This window comes from Pristis pectinata, chromosome 21, assembly GCF_009764475.1.
Source record: "Pristis pectinata isolate sPriPec2 chromosome 21, sPriPec2.1.pri, whole genome shotgun sequence".
NCBI lineage: Eukaryota > Metazoa > Chordata > Chondrichthyes > Rhinopristiformes > Pristidae > Pristis > Pristis pectinata.
Genome location: NC_067425.1, coordinates 32485172 through 32510181, shown reverse-complemented (window position 1 = coordinate 32510181; position 25010 = coordinate 32485172). Strand labels below are relative to the sequence as shown.

The 25010-nt window shown below is 40.4% G+C and overlaps 1 protein-coding gene across 3 annotated transcripts in view; it reads left to right on the top strand.

Moving 5' to 3' along the window:
• The window catches only part of ap2b1 (adaptor related protein complex 2 subunit beta 1), a 209460-nt gene that overhangs the window by 48697 nt on the left and 135753 nt on the right, over positions 1-25010 (top strand). For all 3 annotated transcript variants that reach the window (XM_052035359.1, XM_052035361.1, XM_052035360.1), the window contains exons 7-12: positions 888-1109; positions 4420-4540; positions 17939-18034; positions 19263-19378; positions 20792-20957; positions 22096-22194. In XM_052035359.1, the coding sequence (XP_051891319.1) occupies positions 888-1109; positions 4420-4540; positions 17939-18034; positions 19263-19378; positions 20792-20957; positions 22096-22194 (820 nt within the window). The remainder of the gene's footprint in view (positions 1-887; positions 1110-4419; positions 4541-17938; positions 18035-19262; positions 19379-20791; positions 20958-22095; positions 22195-25010) is intronic.

The following is a 25010-nucleotide window of genomic DNA, read 5'->3' as shown; positions in this document are numbered from 1 at the left end:
TAATTCATTTAAGAGGCATTTAGATAAGCACTTAAACAGGCAAGGCACAGAAGGATGTGGTACTACTGTGGAAAATGGGCAAATAGGTTGGCATGGACCTGGTGGGCCAAAGGGCCAATTCTGTGTTGTGTAATCCTGTGACGCTGACTTTAGTGGAGCCAAATTTTAAAAGCAGAGTACAACATGAAATTCTATTGTCATCCCTGTAAAATACGTTTGCAAGGATAAGTTTCTGCCTCGTTGCGTTTTAAGTTAAACTTGAATTATGATCTGAACTGAATCTTTGGAAACCTACTTGGGCTCCAAACTGAGTGCTGCAGTGTATTCTGACCATAATGTGATGGACGTCCCACCCTGCTACAGTCTTGCTATCAATATCCTTTCTTACCACCTCATATAATTAGCGAGAGAGAATTTTCTCTCTCAAAGCCATGATGACTATTACTAATTAGTCCCTACCTTTCCAAATATAGGTATATCCTGTTGACTATACCATACTAAAAGGGAAGGAAATTCTATGACAAACAAATAACTTGTGCCACTGACAAGCATTTGCCGTAAATGTCCCTTCATTCCTAGTCCTATCTGTTGATATTATAAATTGAGGAGAGTTGTCTGCATGTGAGAGAAACTGTTCATTTTGGGGAAGAAGATGGAGTGGTGATTGGTATCAGATTCTGACCTAATTCGGAATGAACCAACCGTGCATGAATATGGTGCCAGTCAAGTTTAAACTGTACCATAGCCAAAATTGCATTTCTTCTAAACTCAGCTCTAAATTAGTGTTCTTGCCAGTCTGAATAGCACACTATGGATCAGATTTAATCTGTGAAATATATGGGGAAAGGCTCTCTTGAGGCTTAATGCTTTTCTATTTCCCTTGCTAGTATCTGTGAGCGGGTGACGCCACGACTCTCCCACGCTAACTCTGCAGTTGTCCTCTCAGCTGTGAAAGTGCTGATGAAGTTTATTGAGCTTCTTCCCAAGGATTCTGAATATTACAACACCATTCTGAAGAAGCTGGCTCCTCCCCTTGTCACCTTGTTGTCTGGGGAACCTGAAGTGCAGTATGTGGCTTTGAGAAATATTAACCTTATTGTGCAGAAGAGGTGAGTCTGGGTTGGTTGTGGGTGTATATGTGTTTTTGCTGTTTCCTGTAAGTTTGTGTTTGTAACACCTTGGTTCTTACCTGGCACCAGATTTTGGAGTTGATACTTCATGATCCCATTAGACACCACCTCCATCCCTACCCTTTCCTGGTGCTTTCAAACTAGGGAATATCTTCTTTCCAATGTATGTGGATTACCATATCTACTTCACACAGAAGGTCTCTGCTGGACATATAATTTCACCTCATCACCTCACCCTGAGTTCTGCAGGCTCCATCAACTTCTTTGCTCCTTAAAAGGTTGCTGAACTGTGACAGCCTGTGGTCATTGTGCTAACAGGAACTTGGGCTCTCCATCTCCTCACTGGCCCTGGCCACAGACTACCACTCTGTAGTGCTGCTTTACCCTGCAGGGCATCTCTGTATGTTATCGGAGATTAGAAGAAACCTCTCTTGTGTGTTGTTCAGCCATCTAAATATATTCTATTTTCCTCAAAAGTGTAATAAAAATTTAATTCATAGGTGAAGACAGTCACTGAATATTTTATGGAGGATGGACACAAACAATAAATTCCATCCAAAAGACCTTGGTTTACCAAGAATCCACTATTACAACATGATATGTTATCATCTTGGAGAACACAGCTTTCTGGAGTAGGGAATTAATACAATGAACTACAAAGATGTTGTGTTACAACTGTATTGCCTTGTTATAGCTGCAAACACTTCTGGAAATAAGTGGCAATTACTTGAGGCAGCTTGCTTCTGTCCTGGGGCAAAATGCATCTCCACGATTCCTGCTTTGATAAGAGTTAAATATTTAATTGAACATGCTCTGTATTCACTTTATTACCAAATGCATGTTGTTCTCTCAAAAGGAAACAACTCCCCTTTAATATAATTACACAGTACCTTTAATATGTTTTAAAATTCCAGCTGTTATAAAATGGTACATCGTTGTGAGAAAGTTCGGCGTCTGCGTGTACTGATGGACCTGAGCAGTGATTCACTAATGTAAAACAACTGTTAAATCAGTGTGACTCCGTTACAAGTTCATTTGGCAGCTTTATTGTTCAGAACATAGCCCGCGTGGTTAATAGTGGTGCTACCAGATCATTGTTGGTAAAGGATTCTGAAGCACCCGAAGAGTATAGTGTGAGTACCGTATGGGTTTTGTACATTTAAAACCCATCAGTGAATCATGGCAGATTCCACACTGCAACACCAGGGATGTTGTAACTTATTTCTTTCATTATTTTATCCTCCCCCAGTTTTGGTTGTAGCGTTGTTATCTACAGTGCTTCTTCCAAGTGGTGCTCAACAAGGAAGAGCATAAATCCATCAACTGAGGGAAGCCAATGGATGACAATCAGCAGATTTTCTTGCCTATGTTTAATCAACACCAAGAATATACCACAAGGGCAGCAGTTTTCTCTCCCTACACGGACACCAGTGAACTAGTTGTGCGTTTGACAATCTGATAACTTTCATGGTAACAATCAAAATTACGATCATTTTAATTTTATGTAATTAACTAAATTCATATATTGCCATGCTGACACTTGAACTCGTATTTTGGATTATTAATTTTGGCCAGCATAACCTCTTGAATGCAACTAAACTGCACTTTGTACATTTAAAACCTATCAGCAAATCACGACATGTGAACCTTGACAGCACATTCCACACTGCAACACCAGGGATGTTGAAACTTGTTTCTTGAATTATCTTCTCACCCTCCCAGCATCAGTAACACCTCCTTCACAGAGGGTAACTAAGTCAACAGTTTGGGAATAAAACTAGAGACCTTTGGTCAATGTATTCTGTTGCACACAGTGGAAATTCACTTTGAATTACTACCTAGGTTGTAGTTGCTGTTCCCATGTTGCTGTGTAGACTCGACACAGAATCACAGAGCTTCCGTCATAATTCTAAACTTCCAGCACACCACCTCTAGGGTAATAGAGCTTCACTCGACTGTTTTTAAAGAAATACGTCGTAAAGCATAGCTTTTAAAATGTTTTCTTTTAAAAGCACTGGTTCTATGCAGACCTTCTTAGGGACCAGATGACTTCTCTGATGAATATTTCAAATTAAAACATGGATGTTTTTCCCTTTATGCATTTTTACTTATTTGCCATTCATGCTCTGGGAATTGAGCTGAATATTCAGAGCACACATTTGACAGACCAGGTAACCTTTCTGATAGAAACATTATGGTATCTCAGTTGTTCTAATCAGCTCTTTGAGCCAGAATTTAGTTGCAGTATATTCTCCAACTAGCTTCTGCAAGTTTTCCTTAATCATTTACCGCAGTGATTTCCTGTGACTCTGTCTTGGGTTCGAAAAAGAAATGAATACGGAAAAGCTCCACTAATCTGCTATTCCATCGTTCAGAAGTCCCAATGGTTCGGCATCTAGCTCACAGGGTGATGTTTCCTGTGCTCCCTTTAAACTCACCTGTCCCCTATTTCCCACACTCCTCTTAAACTTTAAAGTTTATTATAAAATCTTTAAAAATAAATAAAAGTGTGTTGGTGTATTAAAGGAGTTACATCCAATAGTCCAGAAAGTCTGTTGGTCCAATAATAACTGATAATTGAGCACCTCCGAAGTACCAATGCTGCTGAATTATCAGAGCTCTATTGTAAATTATTTTCTTTATTAAGAATTTGAAGGATTGTAGTTGGAGCCTTTTTCATTCTGTTCTGTTTTGCACTTTTGTTTTTTGCACACTGGAGTATACTCTAGTATTATTTGAAAGAGCTACCCTAGGATCTTGTATATCTGGCTGAGAAGGCAGATGTGGCAAAGATTTAACATCTCATTTGAAGGCAGGTGCCTCCCTGTGTTTAGCAGTCCTCTGTACTGAAGAGTGAGCTGTGATTCTGCATTTGAATCCTGGATGGATCTTGACACTGCAACCTGAGGCAAGTGTATCACCAAATTAGGCATGGCTGATACTTAACACTTTATAACAATTCTGCCAGTTCCTTTCTGTAACAGGCATTTGGGAGGAACATGGAGAACCTTACTAATTTATCCCTTGTTTCCTTGAGGGAATACCTACGCACAAAGCAGCTGGAGTTGTAACCAGTCAGTTGCACTACTTTTGAACAGAATGGTAAGGTACAGAGGTATAATAATTAAGATAATTCATCATATCAGAGGCAATTCCTAGAAGTTTTTTTAATAGAGGTTAGTATGGATATAACTTGCAGATAAGTAAGGACATGGTGTTTGAACAAACATAGGATGTATGAGAATTTTTTTTCAACCATACAATAATCATGTATGTTCTCATTTTTCAGGCCTGAAATCCTGAAACAAGAGATCAAGGTGTTCTTTGTGAAATACAATGACCCAATATATGTAAAACTGGAGAAACTAGACATCATGATTCGCCTTGCTTCTCAGGCCAACATCGCTCAGGTCTGTACCTTACGATGCAACAAACAAGCATATTATTATTGTCTGTCTGATAATGAGGGAAAGGGTTTAGGTTTAAAATTGGAGCAGACTCGATGGGCCAAATGGCCTACTTCTGCTCCCTTGTCTTGTGATCTTGTGAACATTACAAGTAAAGGGAGATTTAATCTAAAATGTCTTGTTGAAAGAAAACATTATTGAATATTTTGTAACCACATATTTAGAATTTGAAATTCCAGCACAGTAAAATGTTATTCAGAGCTAATTTAGTATCAGAGATGATTCATGCATGTTGATCTTCCTTGACCTCTAGTATTCACTGTTGTTTTTTATGCAATCCTCTTCCACACAATATGGCTCATCTCCGTGGGGACAATCTTACAAAACCTCATACTTGCCTTAAGCCAGTCACTAAAATTCCAGCAAAGGATTCTCTTTAGTTTACCCGCAGTCCTTCTGGAATGCTTTAGGGAGGCATTCTACTTAACTCCAGGGCGCTCCTTGGTGATGTTATACAGGTATTCTCTGGGTTACACAAGGCTTCTGTTCCTGAGAGCTGTCTGTAAGCCGATTTCTCCGTAAGTCAGAAACGTACATTTTCCAGAGTAACCCATGCTGTATTGCTATACCTACACTTGCTATAATTCTTTCATTGAATAATCACCCTCACACCACCCATAATTGAACTAATGGAATATATATGGTATCCAGTCGTTAATGAATACATGAAACATTGTTATTATTACTGTCTTGAAAAATGCTTTAAAAATGTATGGGAGAATTTGCATGGTTAGGTCATTTGTGATCTGGGGAAGATGTGGGGTCTCCATCCACGTGTTTTCTGGTGTGTCCAAATCTACTTTTCCAACATTTTCTTCAATCTATCAATCACATATGCACGTCTTATACTAAAATAAGATGAGTCAAAATTTCATACAGTTGAATATTATAAAGGCATCTCTGTTTGGCCCCTGCCAAAGTATCTGTATGCTTGCATTGACTCCATTCCCTCACTATTTTGTCCCTTAGCTTGAACACAATACATATAACCTGTTTACATCAGCTGGACTACAAACTCCACGTTCTGTCCAGTGCCATAGCTGTTAACTGTACAGCATATTCCTACATCTACCTTGTACCTCATTCCTGCTGGAGCCGTTTTGACTCTTTCATTGTTCTTCTTGTCAGCCCCCCTTCATAAAGATCAAATTACAAAATCCTGCTGTCTGTATTTTGTCCTACACTGAGGTCTATAATGCTCATTTTCATAGCAGTCCCCCATTGGTATTGGCTTATTATTGTCACTTGTAGTGAGGTACAGTGAAAAACTTGTCTTGCATACCATTGGTACAGATCAATTCATTACACAGTGCATTGAGGTAGTACAAGGTAAAAACAATAACAGAATACAGAGTAAAGTGTCACAGCTACAGAGGAATTGCAGTGCAGGTAGACAATAAAGTGCAGGGTCATAACAAGGTAGATTGTGAGTTCGAGAGTCCATCTCATCATATGAGGGAACCGTTCAATAGTCTTATCACAGTGGGATAGAAGCTGTCCTTGAGCCTGGTGGTATGTGCCCTCAGGCTGCTGTATCTTCTGCCTGATGGGAGACGAGAGAAGAGAGAATGACCTGGGTGGGTGGGGTCTTTGATTATGTTGGCTGCTTCACCAAGGCAGCGAGAGGTATAGACAGAGTCCATGGAGGGGAGGGTGGTTTCCGTGATGTGCTGAGTTGTGTTCACAACTCTCTGCAGTTTCTTGCGGTCCCGGGCAGAGCAGTTGCCATACCAAGCCGTGATGCATCCAGATAGGATGCTTTCTGTGGTACATCAGTAAAAGTTGGTGAGTGTCAAAGAGGACATGCCAAAGTTCTTTAGCCTCCTGAGGAAGTAGAGGCGCTGCTGAGCTTTCTTGGTCGTGGCGTCTACGTGGTTGGACCAGGACAGGCTGTTGGTGATGTTCACTCCCAGAAACTTGAAGCTCTCAGCCCTCTTGACCTTAACACCATTGACGTAGACAGGTGCATGTACACCACCCCCTTTCCTGAAGTCAATGACCAGCTCTTTTGTTTTGCTGTCATCTCCCAACATCACATTTAAAATCATCATCTACAAATTCTTTTGTGGTCTTTCCCCACCCTTGCCCTGCAGTTTCCTTCAGCCTTTCTTGGTCCTTCTCACTGTCCTCCCATCCTAGACCCTGAAGCTCAGATTATCTCTTTGACTTCACAGATGCTGTTTGACCCACTGAGTTCCTCCAGCAGTTTATTTTTTGTTCCAGATTCCAGCATCTGCAGTTCCTTGTGTCTCTAGCTTTTCATATATCGCTCTTACAACCACACTTCAGTCTATCAGTGACAGAGCTTTCGATTATTTGCAGCTCTCTCGCCAGGTTCCTCCCCACCTTAAAATGCCTGGGAACTATGTGAGAAAATGTCATACTTGGCAAAGTTGTGACCATATGTCAATGTTCTGCCAAATGAGCTGAAATAATTTTAATGCAAGTTGTTTGGAAAGGTAGTGGTTCTAAATGTGCAGTGATTTATCTGATAATGGTCCAAGCAGAGGAGTAGGCAGAGCATTAATGCTGGCAGCAGCTAATAAAGTGGATCCCCTTTCAGCTTAAACCTCTTCAGTCTGCTGTTTTGGATTTTTCCTGTACTGTTGCCATACAGAAATTTGAAGAGTAAATAAACTTGATCTGGAATGTTCGATGTGCCTTGAATTATACAGAGATTCTACATGTCCAGGCTTGTAGAGTGTGCCAAATTACATTCCATACAGATACTGCATCCTTGTCGCTTTTTGCAGAGACTTGAGTCAGACAGAGAGACAAATTCAAGAAAGGATTACTCACATTACAAAAAGTTATCCATGCGCGGTAATCAATTTTATTGTAAAATTTATATTACTACATAAATATTAGCTTGTCAGTAACTGTTGTTTAATCTTTGAAGTGTACTGACAAGCTTTGCTGTCTGCAACAAAGCAATTAGATTTCTTTATTACTCATTTAAGGCTCAGAATTGAAGGTTAATGCACAGGGATAAAACATATTAAGGGTAGCATTTATTTGTAAAATTATCTCCTGAGTAATGGTATTTGCTGTTCATAGGTGATTTAAGAAAGCTTTATTTATGTGACATACAATGTAAGCTGACATTATCACAGCAGGCCAGCAAAGTTTGCGATTGGTAATTTCAATTCACAAACAGTAACAGATTTCCCAAGTTAAGCCTTTATAAAACTTGCATACCTTTTGGAACACCCTTTCTCACTGGTGAACACAGAGTTCTGTTGCTGCCAAACCCACAGAGGAGGAGGAGTGTACAATGACGAGGGTGTGGAAATCAGGGTTTCTGTTTTGTTGGGGATGATTGACCCAAAATGTTGACTGTTCCCTTCCCTCCACAGATGCTGCCTGACCCACTGACTTCCTCCAGCAGTTTGTTTTTTGCTTTCTCTTTGGTTTGTTGCTAAAAACATCATGAACACCTCAAACATTAACGAGCAAGATATGCTAAGCAGAATTATGGGTTCTAATTCCTCTGATTTCCTAGGTGGCTTGTTTACTCATTAAGGGTACCGTGGTGATGCAGTGGTTAAGTTAGTGCATTGACCCCAAGCTGAAGATCCAGATTCATGAGTTCAAATTGCAGCTAATGATCTGGAGTTTTAAAACAAAACGGCTAGCTTAATAAGGACGATCACAAAAGTTAACAGATTATCCTTAAAGATCCATCTGGTTTAGTTCAGGAGAGGAAATTCTTTTTCTGGTTAGCCTATTTATGACTCCAGACCAGCACAGCAATCCAGTGGCCTCTGAGGTGTTGACACAGGAGACTGTAGATGCTGGAATCTGGAGCAACAAACTGCTGGAGAAACTCAGCGGGTTGAGCAGCACGTAGTGTACCTTGTCTCCATTCGATTGTGAATTCTCTTCAAGGCATGCCCACTTTGAAGTTGTTCTCCTCCAGTCTTGATCCAGAGTCTTGATTCAAAATGTCAACCATACCTTTGCCTCCACAGATGCTGCTTGACCCCTGAGTTCTTTCAGTAGTTTGTTTTTAATCCCTTGAAATGGCCTATGAAGCCATCAAGTTGCGCCATAACTGTCACGTAAGCAGAAAAAGTATTGAATCAGACGGACTACACAGCATTCAACAAAGCACTGATTTGGGCTCAGCAAAGATGTGCCAGCCCATTCAAACCTACGAAGTCCCATGAACAAATATCTGGGGACTGGCCTCTAAGTTGGGAGACGTTTGACCAGTCTGACCTAATTGAACTCTCAAAATCATACCTGTCAGGCTCCTCCATCACAATCCCTGAGTGTATCCGGACCTACTGACGGCAGACCCACCAGAGGGAGTGGTACAGTGCTGTGTGGGTGAGAGGTAATAACCTTGGGAGTCTTCAAGATTGACTCCTGACTCCATGAAGTCTTGCTGCACTAATTCAAACATGGACAAGGAAACGGCCTCTTGATTAGCACCTACTAATCTCCCTTGCTGGTCAGTTGCTCAACACTGAGAACAAACACAAAATAAAAGGGGAGCGGAATTTACTCTGGTTGGGGAACTTCATTGTCCATCACCAGTGGTAGCATCACTGCTGGCCGAGTCCTGAAGAACCCAGCTGCCTGGCTGGATCTGTGACCTAACATGAAAGATAAACTTATTTGATCTACCTGTTGCAGATCCATCTGCCCACGACAGCATTGGTGGAATTGACTGCCATGTCCTTGAAGTGATGTTCCCGAGGATGCAATTTGTGCCATGTGACATTGCAATCACATGAAGTGGTGTAGACTCAGAGCAGATCTGGCAGCTGAAAACCGTTGTTAATCCATAGTGTCTCATGGGCACCATTAGCAGCAACAGAAATGTATACCACTGCATCTGTAACCTCATGGCCCAGCATATCCCACAGTCCGCCATTATAATTAAGCTATAGGATCAACCCTTGTTCAGTGGAGACTGCTTAGGGTTGCTGGGAGCAGTAGTAAGCATATCAAGAAATAAGGTGGCAACCTGGTGAAGGTACAACATGCATGTTAAACAGCATGCAGTAGATAGCGAAAAGTGTTCTCACAACTAATGAATGGTGGAGGACAATTAAACAACTAATGTGAAGAGGTGGCTCCAAGAACATCCTCAGCTTAATAGGGCTCACAGTGTGATTGCTAAAGATAAGGTTGAACCATTTGCAGCCTTGTTCAGCCAGAAGAACCAAACAGATGATCTATTTTGGCTTCACAGAGCCCAGCCTTCAGCTAATTTGGTTCATTCCATGAGATTTCAAGAAATGGCTGCGAGCATTGTCCAGTTCTGTAGCGCTTGCTGTATCCAGTGTCGAGCATTTGTTGTATCTGATCTCCAGGCTGAAGCTCTGAAGACATGTCCTCCAGGACCAGCTTGCAACATTTTCTGTTTCATTTAAGGTTTTCAGCACCTGCAATATTTTGCTCTTTGACTAAGTGGTCTCCTCCTTTGGCTCTGTATCGACTTCTATTTATTATGGCTTTCGTGAAGCTACTGGGGGGGAGGGGGTGGGGTGCACTTTACCGTATTAAAAATGCTGTGTGATGTATTATTGTAACTGAGTTAATCCAGTGCTTACATAGGTTAAATTCCTGATCCGAGAGGATTCAGTTGATGAAGGAAATTCCATGGCTGTAGTGAATATACCATGCTGATAGTCAGAGATCGCAGCTGGAGGTTTCTCTGTGTGGAGTGATGTTTGATGTGTAGAATACCTTGTTGTTACTCACTGTGAACTGCTGCACAATAATGGCAAACAGCTGAGTGATGTCCTGAAGGGTGATCGAAAACCTAATCCGTCAGGAATTACTGCCTTCGGGAGAGATGCATGATAAAGTGGAAAGGTGAACTTTAAAAAGACTTTTTAAGAAAGAGTGCCTTAAATTTTAGGTTGCATTCCATTATTTAATCATCTAGGACTGAGGAATGTACCAGGCAGCATAAAATTCCTGGGCTTATACTGGGGCTTAGAATGGATCCTAGAGAAATAAAGGATTGCAGATGCTAGAATCTAGATGGAAAAAAAACAAGATGCAGGAGTAACTCAGCAGGCCAGGCAGCATCCGTAGAGCAAAACAGATGGTCAATGTTTTGGGTCAGGACCCTATTTCAGGACTGAAAATAGGAAAAGGGGAAGCCCAATATATTGGGGGGAGAAACAGAGCAGTGATAGGTGGACAAAAGAAGGGAGGTGGGGTGGGCATAAGGTGATGATAGGTAGATGCAGGTAAGAAATAGTGATAGGCAGGTGCGGGGAGGAAGGGAGAGCAGATCCACCGGGGGATGGGTGAAAGAATGGACCCTACTGTGATCAAAAAAGAAACCGGTATCTGTTTGTTACAGAATTTTTTAAAGATCCATCTTTCATTTTGAATGATATGTTCAAATGTTGCATGTAATGGGAGAATAAGGCAGCATTCCGTCTTTTATGCTACCATGCACAGTCTTCACACTAAACATTAATGTTATGTCGGGATCTGGATTTCAATTTTGTTGCAAATCCTTTGTGACCCTGTTCACCCAGTCACCGATGAAAATGGCTTGCAACAAGTGGGAAGTGTGCACAAGGAGTTCAGGTGACAGAAGCTGCGTGTAGCATGTATGCAAGAAGCGAGCACTTAGACGGCTTTGGTTTCTCCCAGTTGTGTTAAATATTGGGAGCTCTGCAACTTGCCTTGTGTTGCCATGGTGCTGTGTGTTGACGGAGTGCTGCAGGTGGAGTAAGGGACTTAGTAGCTGTGAAATCTCATGCAGTGCTCACTGACTCTCAATGTTCTGTGTAAGTGATTCTCATTTCATTAGCACAGTTTAATCCTCTGGTTTCACTAACTCCTTGCCTGTTTCCCGACACTTCTTCCTATTCAAGCAGAAAAATATCAGAAATAGTGAGTATACAGAATCCCATGAACAAAAGGATATTTATTTTGATTAAGCTCCCCAGAGCTACATCAAAGAATTTATGATTACAAGAACAGCCACTTGACTGAAGTAATATACAGTATGCTCCTCACAAGCCTCTTTCCACTCAATTTCAAACAATCTTATCTTAGCCCATTTTTTTTCCACACAAACCAGCATCTGTGTAGATAGAAGCTGATATCTGAAGCAGTTCCAGGTTCTCCCTTTATCCCCCACCCCCAAACCCCTGCCTATTTGGACATTCTAGTGCCAATTTTAAAATAAACTATCTTATTTTACAAAAAATCGTACAGTTCTCTAGACATTTTATTTATTCCAAGATGTATACTTACGATGAGATGGCCTGTCTGCATAAAGCCCACAGTCGTTACCAAAAGTGAACCATACTTTTCTGTTTGCATTCAATTCAATGGTTGTTTTTTTTTTACCCCATTTTAATTTTGCTCAGATCATCCCTCTTTTACATAATTCCAATGACAGGAGAGCCATAAATGACAAGGAGACCATGGGTTTGGTCCCTGGTCTGTGGAGAGTTCAGTGATCGCAGTTATAGAGATGAGAGTAATGCTGCATTGAAAGCATGACAGGAACTGAGTATTGCATGTCAAAGCTGTGAGCTGTAAATGCCATAATTTTGTTAGTGGGTTGAATCTTGATTTAATTGTGCAAATATAAGTTTGGTCCTTGTGTATTTCCTTATACCGAAGTTCAGAACATGTTGGCAGATTCTTGAATTTGACAAATCTGAGTGTGCTGGGCTGATCCACTCCATTTCAAGTCCAGTAGTGGCGCTGAAACATACTGGAAGCTAATAGATCATGCAGCAGCAGGTTAGACCTGTCGCAGGGTTTGAAAGGCCATTGATTTCAATGGGAATTTGTGTGCTGCAAGGTAAAAAGGTGTGCTGCATTTCAATTATAATTGTAGCAGTCTTTCCAAAAAAAAATCTTGAAGCATTTCTGACTTTTTTTTAAGATATTTACTTTTTAAGCAGTTTATTCCAATTTTAGTAGCACTTTAGGTGAACAGGTAGGACATAGAAGCAGTATAAAAGGTTGACAACTATTCATTAAGATCTCGATGTCACACCCGGCCAAATGCTTCCTTGATTGCAGGAGTGCTTGTTTATAAAGCTTTTCTCCTGCACTTTAGTTAATTCTACACTTTTAACTCTTCACTGTTCATGACATAGAACTTCCATTGAAAGTTTAGTATTTACTGTTATCTTAAATCAGGTAAAATGTACTTTGGAAGGAAATGTATTGTGTTTATAAAATGAACTTCAGTAAGGGATGCCTCTGTTCACTTGCACTATTGAAATGTCAAAATGAACTGGACTTCAAATAATTATTTCAAGTTTAACTTAATGAACATTATTTGGTAGTGAGTTGCTTATGTTGGAATCAAAATTTATGGCTATGCTGTATGTAATTGCAGACTGCAAAATATTACATCCAAGAATTTCCTGTGCCTCATTGCATTTATGCTGATTTATGACATTTTTATGGTTGAATAAATTAACACAGAAAAAAAGCAGATGGTAGATGAGGCTTTTCTTTTAAATAGCAGGTTATGATCTAAAATACACTACATGAAGCAATATTGGAAGCAGAATCGGAATAGTGGAAGCAAAATTTGAATGCAAAAGATCTAGAGGGCTGCAGTGCCATCATGGGGAAGTTGGATTAATTGGGGACCTCTCTCCAGAGCTGGTTCAAGCATGAAAGTCTTTTCCTTTGCTACATGTTGTATTGTTGTAAATGTTATAGTGTAAACCACTTGAATTTTTTTTAAGTCGCAGATATTGGAAATCAGAACTAAAAACTAAGTGCTGGACGTACTGTGGGGTTTAGGCAGCAGTAGTGCGAGAGAAACGCTTTACTTTTCATGTTGATGATCCTTCATCAGAAATGTCTATTCATTGGGAGAAATTCATCTTTTGGTTGCTAGGGCTAAACACATACACAAGCATTGACCAGTGGTTGCACTCATTTATTGGCACATTTCTTTTCATTAACCTCATGCAGTGGATTGGAATCTGCAGAGCTGAGTACATCTGGCAGCCAATACACATGCACTTGTTTAACTTCATTAACCAAAGATCAATGCTATTCTGCCATTCGATTAGATCTTAATACCTTTCCCCAACAAACTAAATCAATCACATTTTTAAATTTTCACCTGATCTACAGATTTCTACTGTCATTTTGAAATAGTATTTCCACCCCGGCTCTAATTTTAATTACTCAGCTTTCTGGACTCTCCCATCAGAAGAAATGATTTCATTCTAACTATAAAATTCTCTATCTCAACAACAGAATTAGATTGCCTGTTAAGCTTATGTACTTGGCTGAAATGCAAGAGAGTATAATCCCTTTAGCCTGGAATCTTTTTGCTGAACCTTTGCTGGACCATTCCAAAACCAATATATTCTTAGTAAGCTGAAGTTGCTGAGAAATTAATATTATTTCAGTGTTATTCTATGTGTACTGTATATAAAGCTTTAAGTGCAATACAGATTGTACCTGTTCTGAACAATTATTTTGCAGCAGACAATTTTGATTTTCAACTGATAATTTGAATCTGTTGATAGGTTTAGAATTGCAGATTTGCAAATTTGTAATTTAATTGGATCAACTGCTGAGGATAATTTGCTGTGCTTTGAGCTGCAGTTAGAAACCTGCTTTTAGTCTGCATGGGATAGACGAGGTCAGGAATGTGTTTTGCTTACCAATGATATAGAAATAGGAAGAACAAGCACATTCCCATCACACTGGAAAAATCAATGTGAAATATGTGGAGTTTAATCTGAATCTGTTCATAGTGTGCTTTGTTTCTGGTTGTTTTACTCTAAGTTCACCTTTGAAAATTATGCTCTCCTACATCCAGAGCACGTGTGTATGTGTATAGATGTAAATTTTACTGTAACTGTGTTGATTTTTTTTATCCTCGGTTTCCCATTCTTGCCTAAGAAGGCCAGTACTTGTGGGTTTCTATTGATTTGATCTTCCGTCCCCAAAATCAAGGCTCTTTGTATTCCGTCCTTCCTAGTACAATGTGAGGGGATTCCTCTAATGATCCCTGGATGTTATGTAATTCAAATCCCTGTATATGGACAACCATGGGGCTTGCTTAGCATGGTGTAGTGCACTAAACAAGCTTAGCACCTTGCATAGGACTCCAAGATTTAAGTATAAGCTAGAACATACAAGTGTGGTTGGTTAGTTGAGCCAGTTATTTATATGACAAAATTAGATTTATAACTGTGATAACCTGCTACTGCACAAACTTAAATAGAAGCATGGAAGGTAGGAACAGGAGTAGGCCAAGGATAGGAAAGACTTTATAAATGCAAATTTGTCTTTTAACAAGAGAGGAGTGTTTGTGTAATGCTTGAGTTACTGGATGAGTAGTCTTGAAAATGAGAGTTCAAATCCCATCATGGCATCTGAAGAATTGAAATTCTGTTCATCTTATTTATTGAATCTAAATGTAAAAAGAATCTTTCTCAGTAATGGTGCTTATGAAATTACTAGGATATCCTAAAAACCTGTCCTGTTCATTAATGTTCTCCAGAAAAGGAAATCTGCTTTTACTTGATCTCACCTGTATGTGGCTCCACTCCCAAAGTAATGTGGTTGATTCTTGACTGCCCTCTGAAAAGCTCACCAAACCATTCAGTTGTGCTAAAAATACTACATGAAAATACAATAAAAATAAATCTGGGAAATTTGCATCTGAATAGTTGGCAATTAGTGACCAAGTTGGGAAAGTCATACCAAAGATTAGTCGAGAAATAGCCTGACATAATGATATTCATACAGTCACATCTTCCAGGCAATGTCCCAGGCACCTCTCATAATCCCTGGGATGATTTATCTCACTGGCAGGACAGACCCATTAGGGTGATGGCACAGTAGTATGTAATAAGGAGATTTCAGTATCCATGTGGCCTCATGGCATTAGTTGAAACATGGGCAAGGAAATCTGCTGCTGATTTATACCAGCTGTGTTCCCACAGCTGAGCAATGGTTCTCCTCCATTTTGAACAACACTTGGAAGAAGCGTCAAGAGTAGCAAGAGCATAGGATGTATTGTGGGTGGGGGACTTCACTATTGATCAGCAAGAGTCCTTGGTAGTATCACTACTAACCAATTTTGTCTGAGTCCTGAAGGGCATAGTTGCTGGAGTAGTTCTATATTGGGTGGAGTGGGAACCAGCATGAGGGGGATTAACTGATTTTGTTCTCACCAAACTACGTGCAACTGCATCTGTCTGTGAAGGAATTGGTAGTAATGACCACTGCACAGTTCTTGTAGAAATAAATGTTGCCTTCACCCTTGGGGTATCCTATGTCTCCACATGTGGCACTACTGTGGTGCTGAATGGGATGGTCTGAATGGATCTGGCAGCTCAACACTGGGCCTTGAAGTGCTTTGGCTCATTATGAACATCAGAATGTTGATGTTCAATGGCATTATTGTTAAAGTATCCAGGGTCACCATTAGATAGAACCTTGATGGATCCACTACACAAATATTGTGGCTGCACGAGTAGATCAGAGAGTGATGAATATCCTGCAGTGAGTGCTCATCTCCAGCGCTTTTCCATTATCTGCAGGGCAAAGGCAGAAAAGTGTGGAAAGCGCCTGGACGAATGAAGTTCCAACAACATTCAAGAAACCTGACTATGTCTAGGACAAAATGGTCCACTTGTTTATCATCTCATTGAGCACTCTAATCATTCATTTCCGCGATATTTGGTGTCCTGTGCTTGGAGAATGCAAATACTTGCCAAGCTCGTCTTACCAACTCTCAAACCTGCAGTAAGAAAAGAGCAGCAAGTACCTAAGAATACCACCACCTGCAGGTTCTCCTCCCTAGTCTTTCACCAATACCTCACTGTTCCTTGGGTGGGTTTAAATCCTGTAACTTGTGATCTAACATGGCCACTCTTCACCAGAAAGACTGCAGTCATTCATGGATGCAGCTCACTGCCAACTTGCTAGTTGGGGCAGTTAGGGATGGGCCTACATCTAGTAAATGATTGAAAAAAAATTGCTAACATGTTTAAGTTCTTTGGAACATTCAAAAGCGCTTCACTACCAAAATTGTCATGAAAATGCATTCTCTGGTTTGTTAGCTAACACATCAGGCAATCCATATGCAGCAGATAAAACCAGAAAATTATTTCTGATGAAAAATTATTGACCTGAAATATTAGCTCTTTTTCTCTTCATGGATGCAGCCTGACCCGTTCAGTATTTCCAGCATTTTCTACTATTATTTCAGATCTACAGCATACACAGTAAAGTTGACAAGCAGAAAATGAAATAAAATCCCTAGTTAAGCTCTTTAGTGGTGGTGTTTGTGGGTGAATATTGGTCTACAATTCACTGAATGAGTGATTTACTTTTATGGAGCCAAAGTACTTATAAAAGACAGTTTAAAACTCTGATGCTTTTGTACGATGGGTTAGAAAGTTGTTACATTGGTACTTCTGTCAAATAAGTCATTGACTGAACTTCTGTCCTGTCTCAACTGAAGCATTGTAGAATTATTGCTCCTCTATACCATGTTCTTTATATGCATTTGATTTGCAAGTATATGTGAAAATTTTTACCCATCTGGAGAATGAACTTTTCTTATTGGGAATTTCATGGCCCAAATGCAATGAACTGATCAGGAGTACAGTTGGTGTACCCTGAACCCTACTGCTATGAGTGTTGATAATGACTGACAAGGAAAGTTACCAGTGCAATTTTAATGTGAAAAGAGTGGAATCTAAGGCTGTACTTTATAAGGGTTCTGGAAGTAGAAAGGAAAACTTTCCTCAAATATCAAGTAGGGTAACACTTGGCAAATTCTCAGCAAAGGGAAAACTAGGAGAGGGCTCTTTGCTGTCCAGCTGAACACCATTCCCTGCAATTTAAAAATGCTTTCAAAGTTAAATAATGTCATTTTTCATACGTAATAAAAGACCAATAGCTGAACACCTAAGCAGGTAACCGGCTGATTCTTGTAATAAAGCCATGAACAGATAGCCGTTTGTAATGTGTTGCAGATTGTTGTAAAAGATCTTTACATCCAGGATGATTTTATCTAATACAAAGGCTGGATGGTGCTGATCCCAGTATTGTCACTGGTGTGAAATTGAAGGGTTTGGCAAGTACTTTCAGTGAAGTCGGTGGGAGTGAATGAAACTAGTTTGTTAAAGGCATAATAGAAATGGATATACTGACCATTTATTAGAGAATAATTTTGGCTTTCAGCTGCAATTTTGCTGCATTTCACTGTAAATGGGATGAAACCTGGAAATGCTCAGTAGGGTTTGCAGAGACATTGCACAGATGGCAATGTCAGGTTGGAGGAATTGTGTTTGAGAAAGTTGGACATAAATTTGAAGCTGTCAATGCTAAGAGTTGTGTTTTTCTCAGGTCCTAGCAGAGCTGAAGGAATACGCCACTGAAGTTGACGTTGATTTTGTCCGGAAAGCAGTCCGTGCCATTGGCCGCTGTGCCATCAAAGTGGAGGTATGTTCAATGTTTTGTTAAACTACTGCTTAAAGATTTTGTGACATTTTTAGTGATTGGGTGGGCAGTCAGCTTGATGATGTGACAGTGAGGCTCTAATGAGCCTTTAAATTGGCGCCTCACACCCACATACCTTGGAAAAGCTTGTTACAGAGAACCGTATCTCCTTCTGGACAACTTCTTGCAAGTTCGGCGAGAAGTTCCAAACTTCGCAGTTGATCACAAATTTCTAACCGATATATTTTGAGGCTGATCACAGGCAAGGTTGAGTGCCTGTGAATTTCCTTGCTGATGAATAATTGGTCACTTTTGACATGCTTGAAATTCAATGGCTTTCCCAGATTTAACAGTTAACTATTTATATTAAAAGACTGCAAAGTTTTGGTGGGAGAGAATGCTCAAACAATTCAGCTCTGGTCCTTTTGTAGCAGTGTCAAAAGGTATTCAATTAAATTTTGAGATCTAATGTGAGCAGCTCATTACTCATATAGCTTCATGTGGTTTGTGAAATCATGTCATTCAAATCTTAATTTTGCAGTGCTGAGCAGCCTTCAGAAGTTCAGCAATGGAAAACAAATAAAACAGCAGATGCTGAAATCCGAAACACAGACCGTTCAGATGAAAGTTCTTTGATCTGAAATGTGAACCGGCTTCTCTTTCCACAGATGCCGCTTGACTAGCTGAGTTCTTTCAGCATTTTTGTTTCTGCTTTATAAACTCAGATTTGTCTCTCTGATGTTTCTGCTCATCATAGGTTCAGCAGCGGTTCAGGTTTTCATTGACACAGCTGATAGATTTCTCTTTATGTTTAGCTTTTGTGAAATTTCTCTGTTGCCCACTCCTTTTCTGAGGGTGTTAACTAATGCCGGCAGCAGGTCCAGTGTGATTTCAAAGCTTCACCCAAGCGGCTGTTCCTGTGAGAATGCTGGCAGATGGTTGGACCACTGTGGCCAACGTAGACAATGCCTGTCCTGTCTTTGTGTGACATTTCTTGCATGAACATCAAGTACCACTGATTGCTTTAACATGCTTGCTAATAAGTTGGAGGGTAATCAAGAGAATACTGCTGAATATTCAAATATTTTCAATAGTTCTCCCTAAAATAAAGTGCACCTTTTATGATGCTTTTTGGCATCCAATTACATTCTAATGGGTGGTGTGATTTATAGAGCTGTTAGGTTCATTGTTTGAAATTCAGTTCTAATAAGCATTCTGCTCGTGTCCTTAGCAATCTGCCGAACGTTGTGTCAGCACACTGCTTGATCTCATCCAAACCAAAGTCAATTATGTCGTCCAGGAGGCTATCGTGGTCATAAGGGATATCTTTCGCAAATATCCCAACAAGTAAGTGGGGAGGATGGAAACTGGCAAGTGAATTGTAGGTAATATTTTGGATTTTTTTTACGACAATGTCCAAGAGCAATTTGGTGGCAGCTTGCCGGAGGTGCTCACAACCTTGCTATTAATGCTTATGTTTGGATTTCCCATGCTGCTATTGAATGTGCTCTTTTGATATTGTTAGCTTTGGATCAAGGACAAATAGAATCCCAATTGAAGAACTTGTATTTGAAATTGACAGGTGACTTATGGCATTTAAACTGACCACAAGCTTTGATATTTGTGTCAATTGTCTCGTCTACTTCGAAGTACCATCTCCTGTGATGAGGTTTTCGTGGTTGAAATGGCAGCAATACATGGAGCAGATGCCTCAGCACGTGCTCTATACATATATTGTATAAGCAAGCTTACTACTTTATATAATCTTTCATATTTCTTTATTTGAAATAGTTGCATGTACTTTTCTCACAGCTAATGTTTTGTGACATGTCTTAAGAATTATCACATACACAATTAGATAGAACTAGTCACACTCTAATGAATAAAGTAGCCAAGAATCTGGTGGAGTTTCAGAGGTCAAATTCTAATCCATAACAGAGAAAAACTCAATCCAAGAGTCAAAGACAGACGTCCATCAAGAATAAAGATATTCCTCCAAGTGAACCATAGAACCATACAGCACAAAACAGGCCCTTTGGCCCACCATGTTGTGCCGTCCATCAAACCACCCTCACACTATCTAACCCTTTTCTCCTGCATATCCCTCTATCTCACATTCCTCCATGTGCCTATCCAACAAACTCTTGAACTTGTCCAATGTATCTGCCTCCTCCACCACCCCAGGCAGTGCATTACATGCACCAACCACTCTCTGGGTGAAAAACCTCTGCCTGACATCTCCCCTGAACCTCCCACCCATAACCTTAAAGCCATGCCCTCTTGTCTTGAGCATTGGTGCCCTGGGAAGGAGGCGCTGACTATCTATCCCTCTCAATATTTTATATACCTCCATCATGTCTCCTCTCATCCTTCTCCTTTCCAGTGACTAAAGCCCTAGCACCTTAAGCCTCTCCTCATATTCCATACACTCTAATCCAGGCAGCATCCTGGTAAATCTCTTCTGCACCCTCTCCAATGCCTCCACATCCTTCCTATAGTGTGGCGACCAGAACTGAACACAGTACTCTAAGTGTGGTCTAACTAGAGTTTTGTAAAGCTGCATCATCACTTTGCGGCTCTTAAACTCAATCCCACGACTTATGAAAACTTGTCCTCCAGTATCAAAATGAGGCCAAAAGGGAATGGCAATGTAGGATTGAATACCAAACAGAGGAACACACTGAATTGAAATCACCAGTGTTTTTGCTTAAAATTGGTAAATAATTTCTATGTAACAATTGTATGACTTTGATTTGCCAGGTACGAGAGCATCATTGCAACCTTGTGTGAGAACCTGGATTCACTTGATGAGCCAGATGCACGGGCAGCTATGATCTGGATCGTGGGTGAATATGCAGAGAGAATTGACAATGCTGACGAACTGCTAGAAAGTTTTCTCGATGGCTTCCATGATGAGAGTACCCAGGTTAGTCACTCGACTCCCTTACTCAATGTTGCAGTATAGCTAGAGACCAATGCTTCATTGTAAGACTTTGTGTATGAGCTCATTGAAGGAAAGGGAATTCCAGGGGATGAATGTGATGAAGAAGTGTAATCAGTTACAAGACCATAAGATGCAGGAGCAGAATTAAGCCATTCGGCCCATTGAGTCTGCTCCGCCATTCAATCATGGCTTTTTTTTTAAACCCCATTCTCCTGCCTTCTCGCTATAACCCTTAACCCCTTTACCTTACCAATCAATTTTACATATCAATATCTGCCTTGCATAAACCCAAGGACTTGGCCTTCACCACCCTCTGTGACAACAAGTTTCACAGATTCACCACCTCTGGCTGAAGAAATTCCTCCTCATCTCGGTTTTAAAGGGCCGTCCCTTTATTCTGAGGCTGTGCCCTCAGATCCTAGCCTCTCCTACTAATGGAAACATCCTCTCCATGTCTGCTCTATCCAGGCCTTTCAGTATTCGGTAGGTTTCAGTGAGATTTCTACCCCCACCCCCCATTCCTTTTGAACTCCATTGAACACAGGCCCAGAGCCCTCAAACACTCTTCATATGTTCAACCTTTCATTCCTGGGATCATTCTTGTGAACCTCCTCTGGACCCTCTCCAGGGCCAACACATCTTTCCTTGGGTATGGGGCCCAAAATTGCTTAAAATATTCCAAATGCGATCTGACCAACGCATTATAAAGCCTCAGCAGTACATCCAATAATTTACATCTCATTTGATAGTTGAGTGCTTTGATCCTGCCTTAGATTGGCAGCTTTTGAAGAAAGAGGATAATAGCATTGACACAGAGATCTCATAGGGAATTAAAAATGAGTTGAAGTTTATATTAAAACTTTGATCAATTAATATCAAAGAATAAAGACTGGAGACTGTAACCAGTTGAAATTAAGAGAATGAATGCAAAGATTATCTAATGTAAATTTTCAAAGTTGGAGATAATTATCGCAATAAAGTTGAGGAATCTATGGCAACTTCTTTGGAATAATTTCTGCGCATCTACCTTTCGGCTGAGTCAATCAGAGTTGAAATACAAATGAAAAAGTTATAAGGAATAACTTGTGTTTTTTTTTCCCCACCCCCATCCCTGGGACAGGTACAACTGACCTTGCTTACAGCAATTGTGAAGTTGTTTCTCAAGAAGCCAACAGATACTCAGGAGTTGGTTCAGCAGGTCCTCAGTCTGGCTACACAGGTAGGGAATCCAGAACAAGGTTGAAGTTTGGTGAGAAAATGTACTAAAGGGAACTTTGTGCCTTATAGATTTATGCCAAATGCTGTCAGACTTTTAAAGATAACATGTCCAGGTGGTGTAGAGAAACCCCTTGATTCATGTCATCTTACCAAGTTTCAAGATGCTAAGTATCACTAACTTAATAATTTGTGCTGAAGGTGCTCCTGTTTAACTATATCTAGCTTTTAAAGGATTAAATTCACAGTCGTGAAATGATGAGTAGGATTAGACAAGACTCTGAACCAGAGTGTTTTTGATGATAAAAGTTGCTTTATAGATTCCCAGGATATTCATTCCTCCAGAGGTTGGGATCTTTCTATTCAGTATGAGGTTGCAGGTTTCGGAGAAGAGATGGGTTGCTTGACAGGACTTTCGGCAAGTCCATGAATGGAAAGGATTTGAAAGCCGAGCCCTTTCACTTTCTGTATTTACTCAGAAAATGAGGTAAAGAGACATGGGAAAGTTATAAATAAGAGGCTGCAAGGTTTGGGTGTGGTTTTGAGCCCCTGAGTTGGAAGCTGAAATGCAGAATGTTAGTCTTTTGGGGGCCAGAAAGAACAGCGATGTTGGAAACAAGTCAATTGGCTTTTGAAAAAGGCAATAGGCTTGTGTTGATTTTTATAATTTTGTGAGGTGAGCAGTGAGATTTAATGGATGACTGTCATTTTTTACTGTTACTGGACCTGGAGTCCTTACTGTGTGTTCACATCCTAACAGTAGTGTAGCAGAATGATTCTTATGAGCCTTGTCTCACCAATATACAAGAAAAGCTTCCTGCTCTTGTCCATCTCCTGAAACCATGCCTTCTAGATTCTCCCTAGGTGGAGAAATGACCTCTCAGCATCTACCTTGTCATTCACTCAGAATCCTTGTATATCTTAGCTACATCACCACTTTGCAAGTTCTTCATAAGTTTAAAAGAGCAGGAATAGAGACCCCCAGAATTTAAAATAGGCAGAGGCCCAGGGAATTTAAATGTTTCTTTGATTGTGTGGAGGAATATTGATAGTAAATTAGGCCCTGGTTTAATTTGTAGACTTTAATTAAACAATGTGTCATAGCAGGAGAGCTTGGACCCATGTCATGGTCCTCCTGTCCTATGTGAGAAATCGGGGATGCTTCCATTGTCCTTGGCGACCATGTGTACAAGAACTATATTTAGCTGTAACTACTGGTTAATTGTTTAATGGAGCTAGAGCTGTGGCTGTATTCATTGTGGAGTATTTACAGTGCTGAGATACATGTGGATAGCATGTGTAGGGACGTAGTCACACAGCAGTTGTAGAATGCAGAGGCAGGAAGGGAGTGGGTGACCACCAGGCACCGGAGTAGAAGGAGGAACCCCTGCAGCCATCCTGCTCTCCAACTGATGTACGGCTTTGGATAGTAGCAGAGATGGCCCATCAGGGGAAGGCAGCAGCAGCCAAGTTCATGGCATCAAGGGCGGCTTTGCTGTACAGGAGTGGAGGAAAAAGAGGGAATGATTTGAGTAATGGAGGAGGAGCAGACGGGCATTTCTGCAGCCAGAAATGAGACTCCAGGGTGGAAAGTTGCCTTTTTGGTGTTGGAGTCAAGTATGTCTTGGAGCAGCTACAGAGTATTCTGGAGGGAGAGGGTGAACAGCAAAAGATTACTATCAATATAGGTGTTTCTTTTAAAAAAAAATGGGATGAGGTCCGACAAGCTGACTATAGGGGGTTAGGAAGAAAATTAAAAGATAGGACCTGGAAGGTAGTATTCTGAGGATTACTACAGTGCCACATGCCACCCAATGTAGAAATAGAAGGATATTTCAGGATAAATATGCGGCTAAAAGAATGGTATAAAAGTCAGGGATTCAATCTCCTGGGATAATAGAACTGGTTCTGGGACTGGTGGGATCAGCACAAGCTATACAGGCTGCACCTGGGCAGGATTGTGATTAATGTCTCTGGGGGAATATTTGCTAAATGCTGTTGGGGAGGGTTTAAACTAAACTGATGGGGATAGAAACCTTTGCAAGGAGACACAGGAACAGGAACTAAGCATAGAAACAAAAGAGAGGAAGGAGAAAAATGGTCAGAGAAATCAAGGGCGAGAAGCAAACAAAGGTGGCAGTAGAAAATAATGCTAACATGACTAATAAAGTTAACAAGCCTAAAGGCTTTGTGTCTTAATGCATGAAGCATAGATTAATTAATTGCATGAATGGATGTACATGGGTCTAATATAATTGGGATTACAGAGATGTGACTACAGGAGAACTAAAGATGGGAACTGAAAATCCAGGATTATTGAATATTTAGGAAGGATAAGCAGAAAGAAAAAGGAGGTGGGGTAGTGTTACTAGTTAAAGAAGTTACTATGCTAGATAGGAATGAGTCCATGTGATTCTTAAAGTGCAGCATGGATTTAGAAGAGGGATATCATGCTTGACAAATTTATTGGAATTTTGTGATGATTTAACTAGTAGGGTGGATGGGGGAGAACCAGTAGATGTGGTATATTTGGACTTTCAGGAGGCTATCGACAAGAACTGATAAATGAGATTAGCGAGGAAAAATTAAATCAAATTAGGGATAATGTATTGTCATGGATAGAGCAGTCGCTGGCAAACCAGGAACAGGAAGAATAAATGGGTCCTTTTCCAAGGCAGGCAATGACCAGTGGAGTGGCACAAGATTCAGTGCTTGGACTACAGTTGTTCACAATGTGTATTAATGATTAAGCTGTGTGGAAATTTGAGGAGAATGTACAGCGGTTCAAGTATGATTTGGGCAAGTTGAGTAATCGGGCAA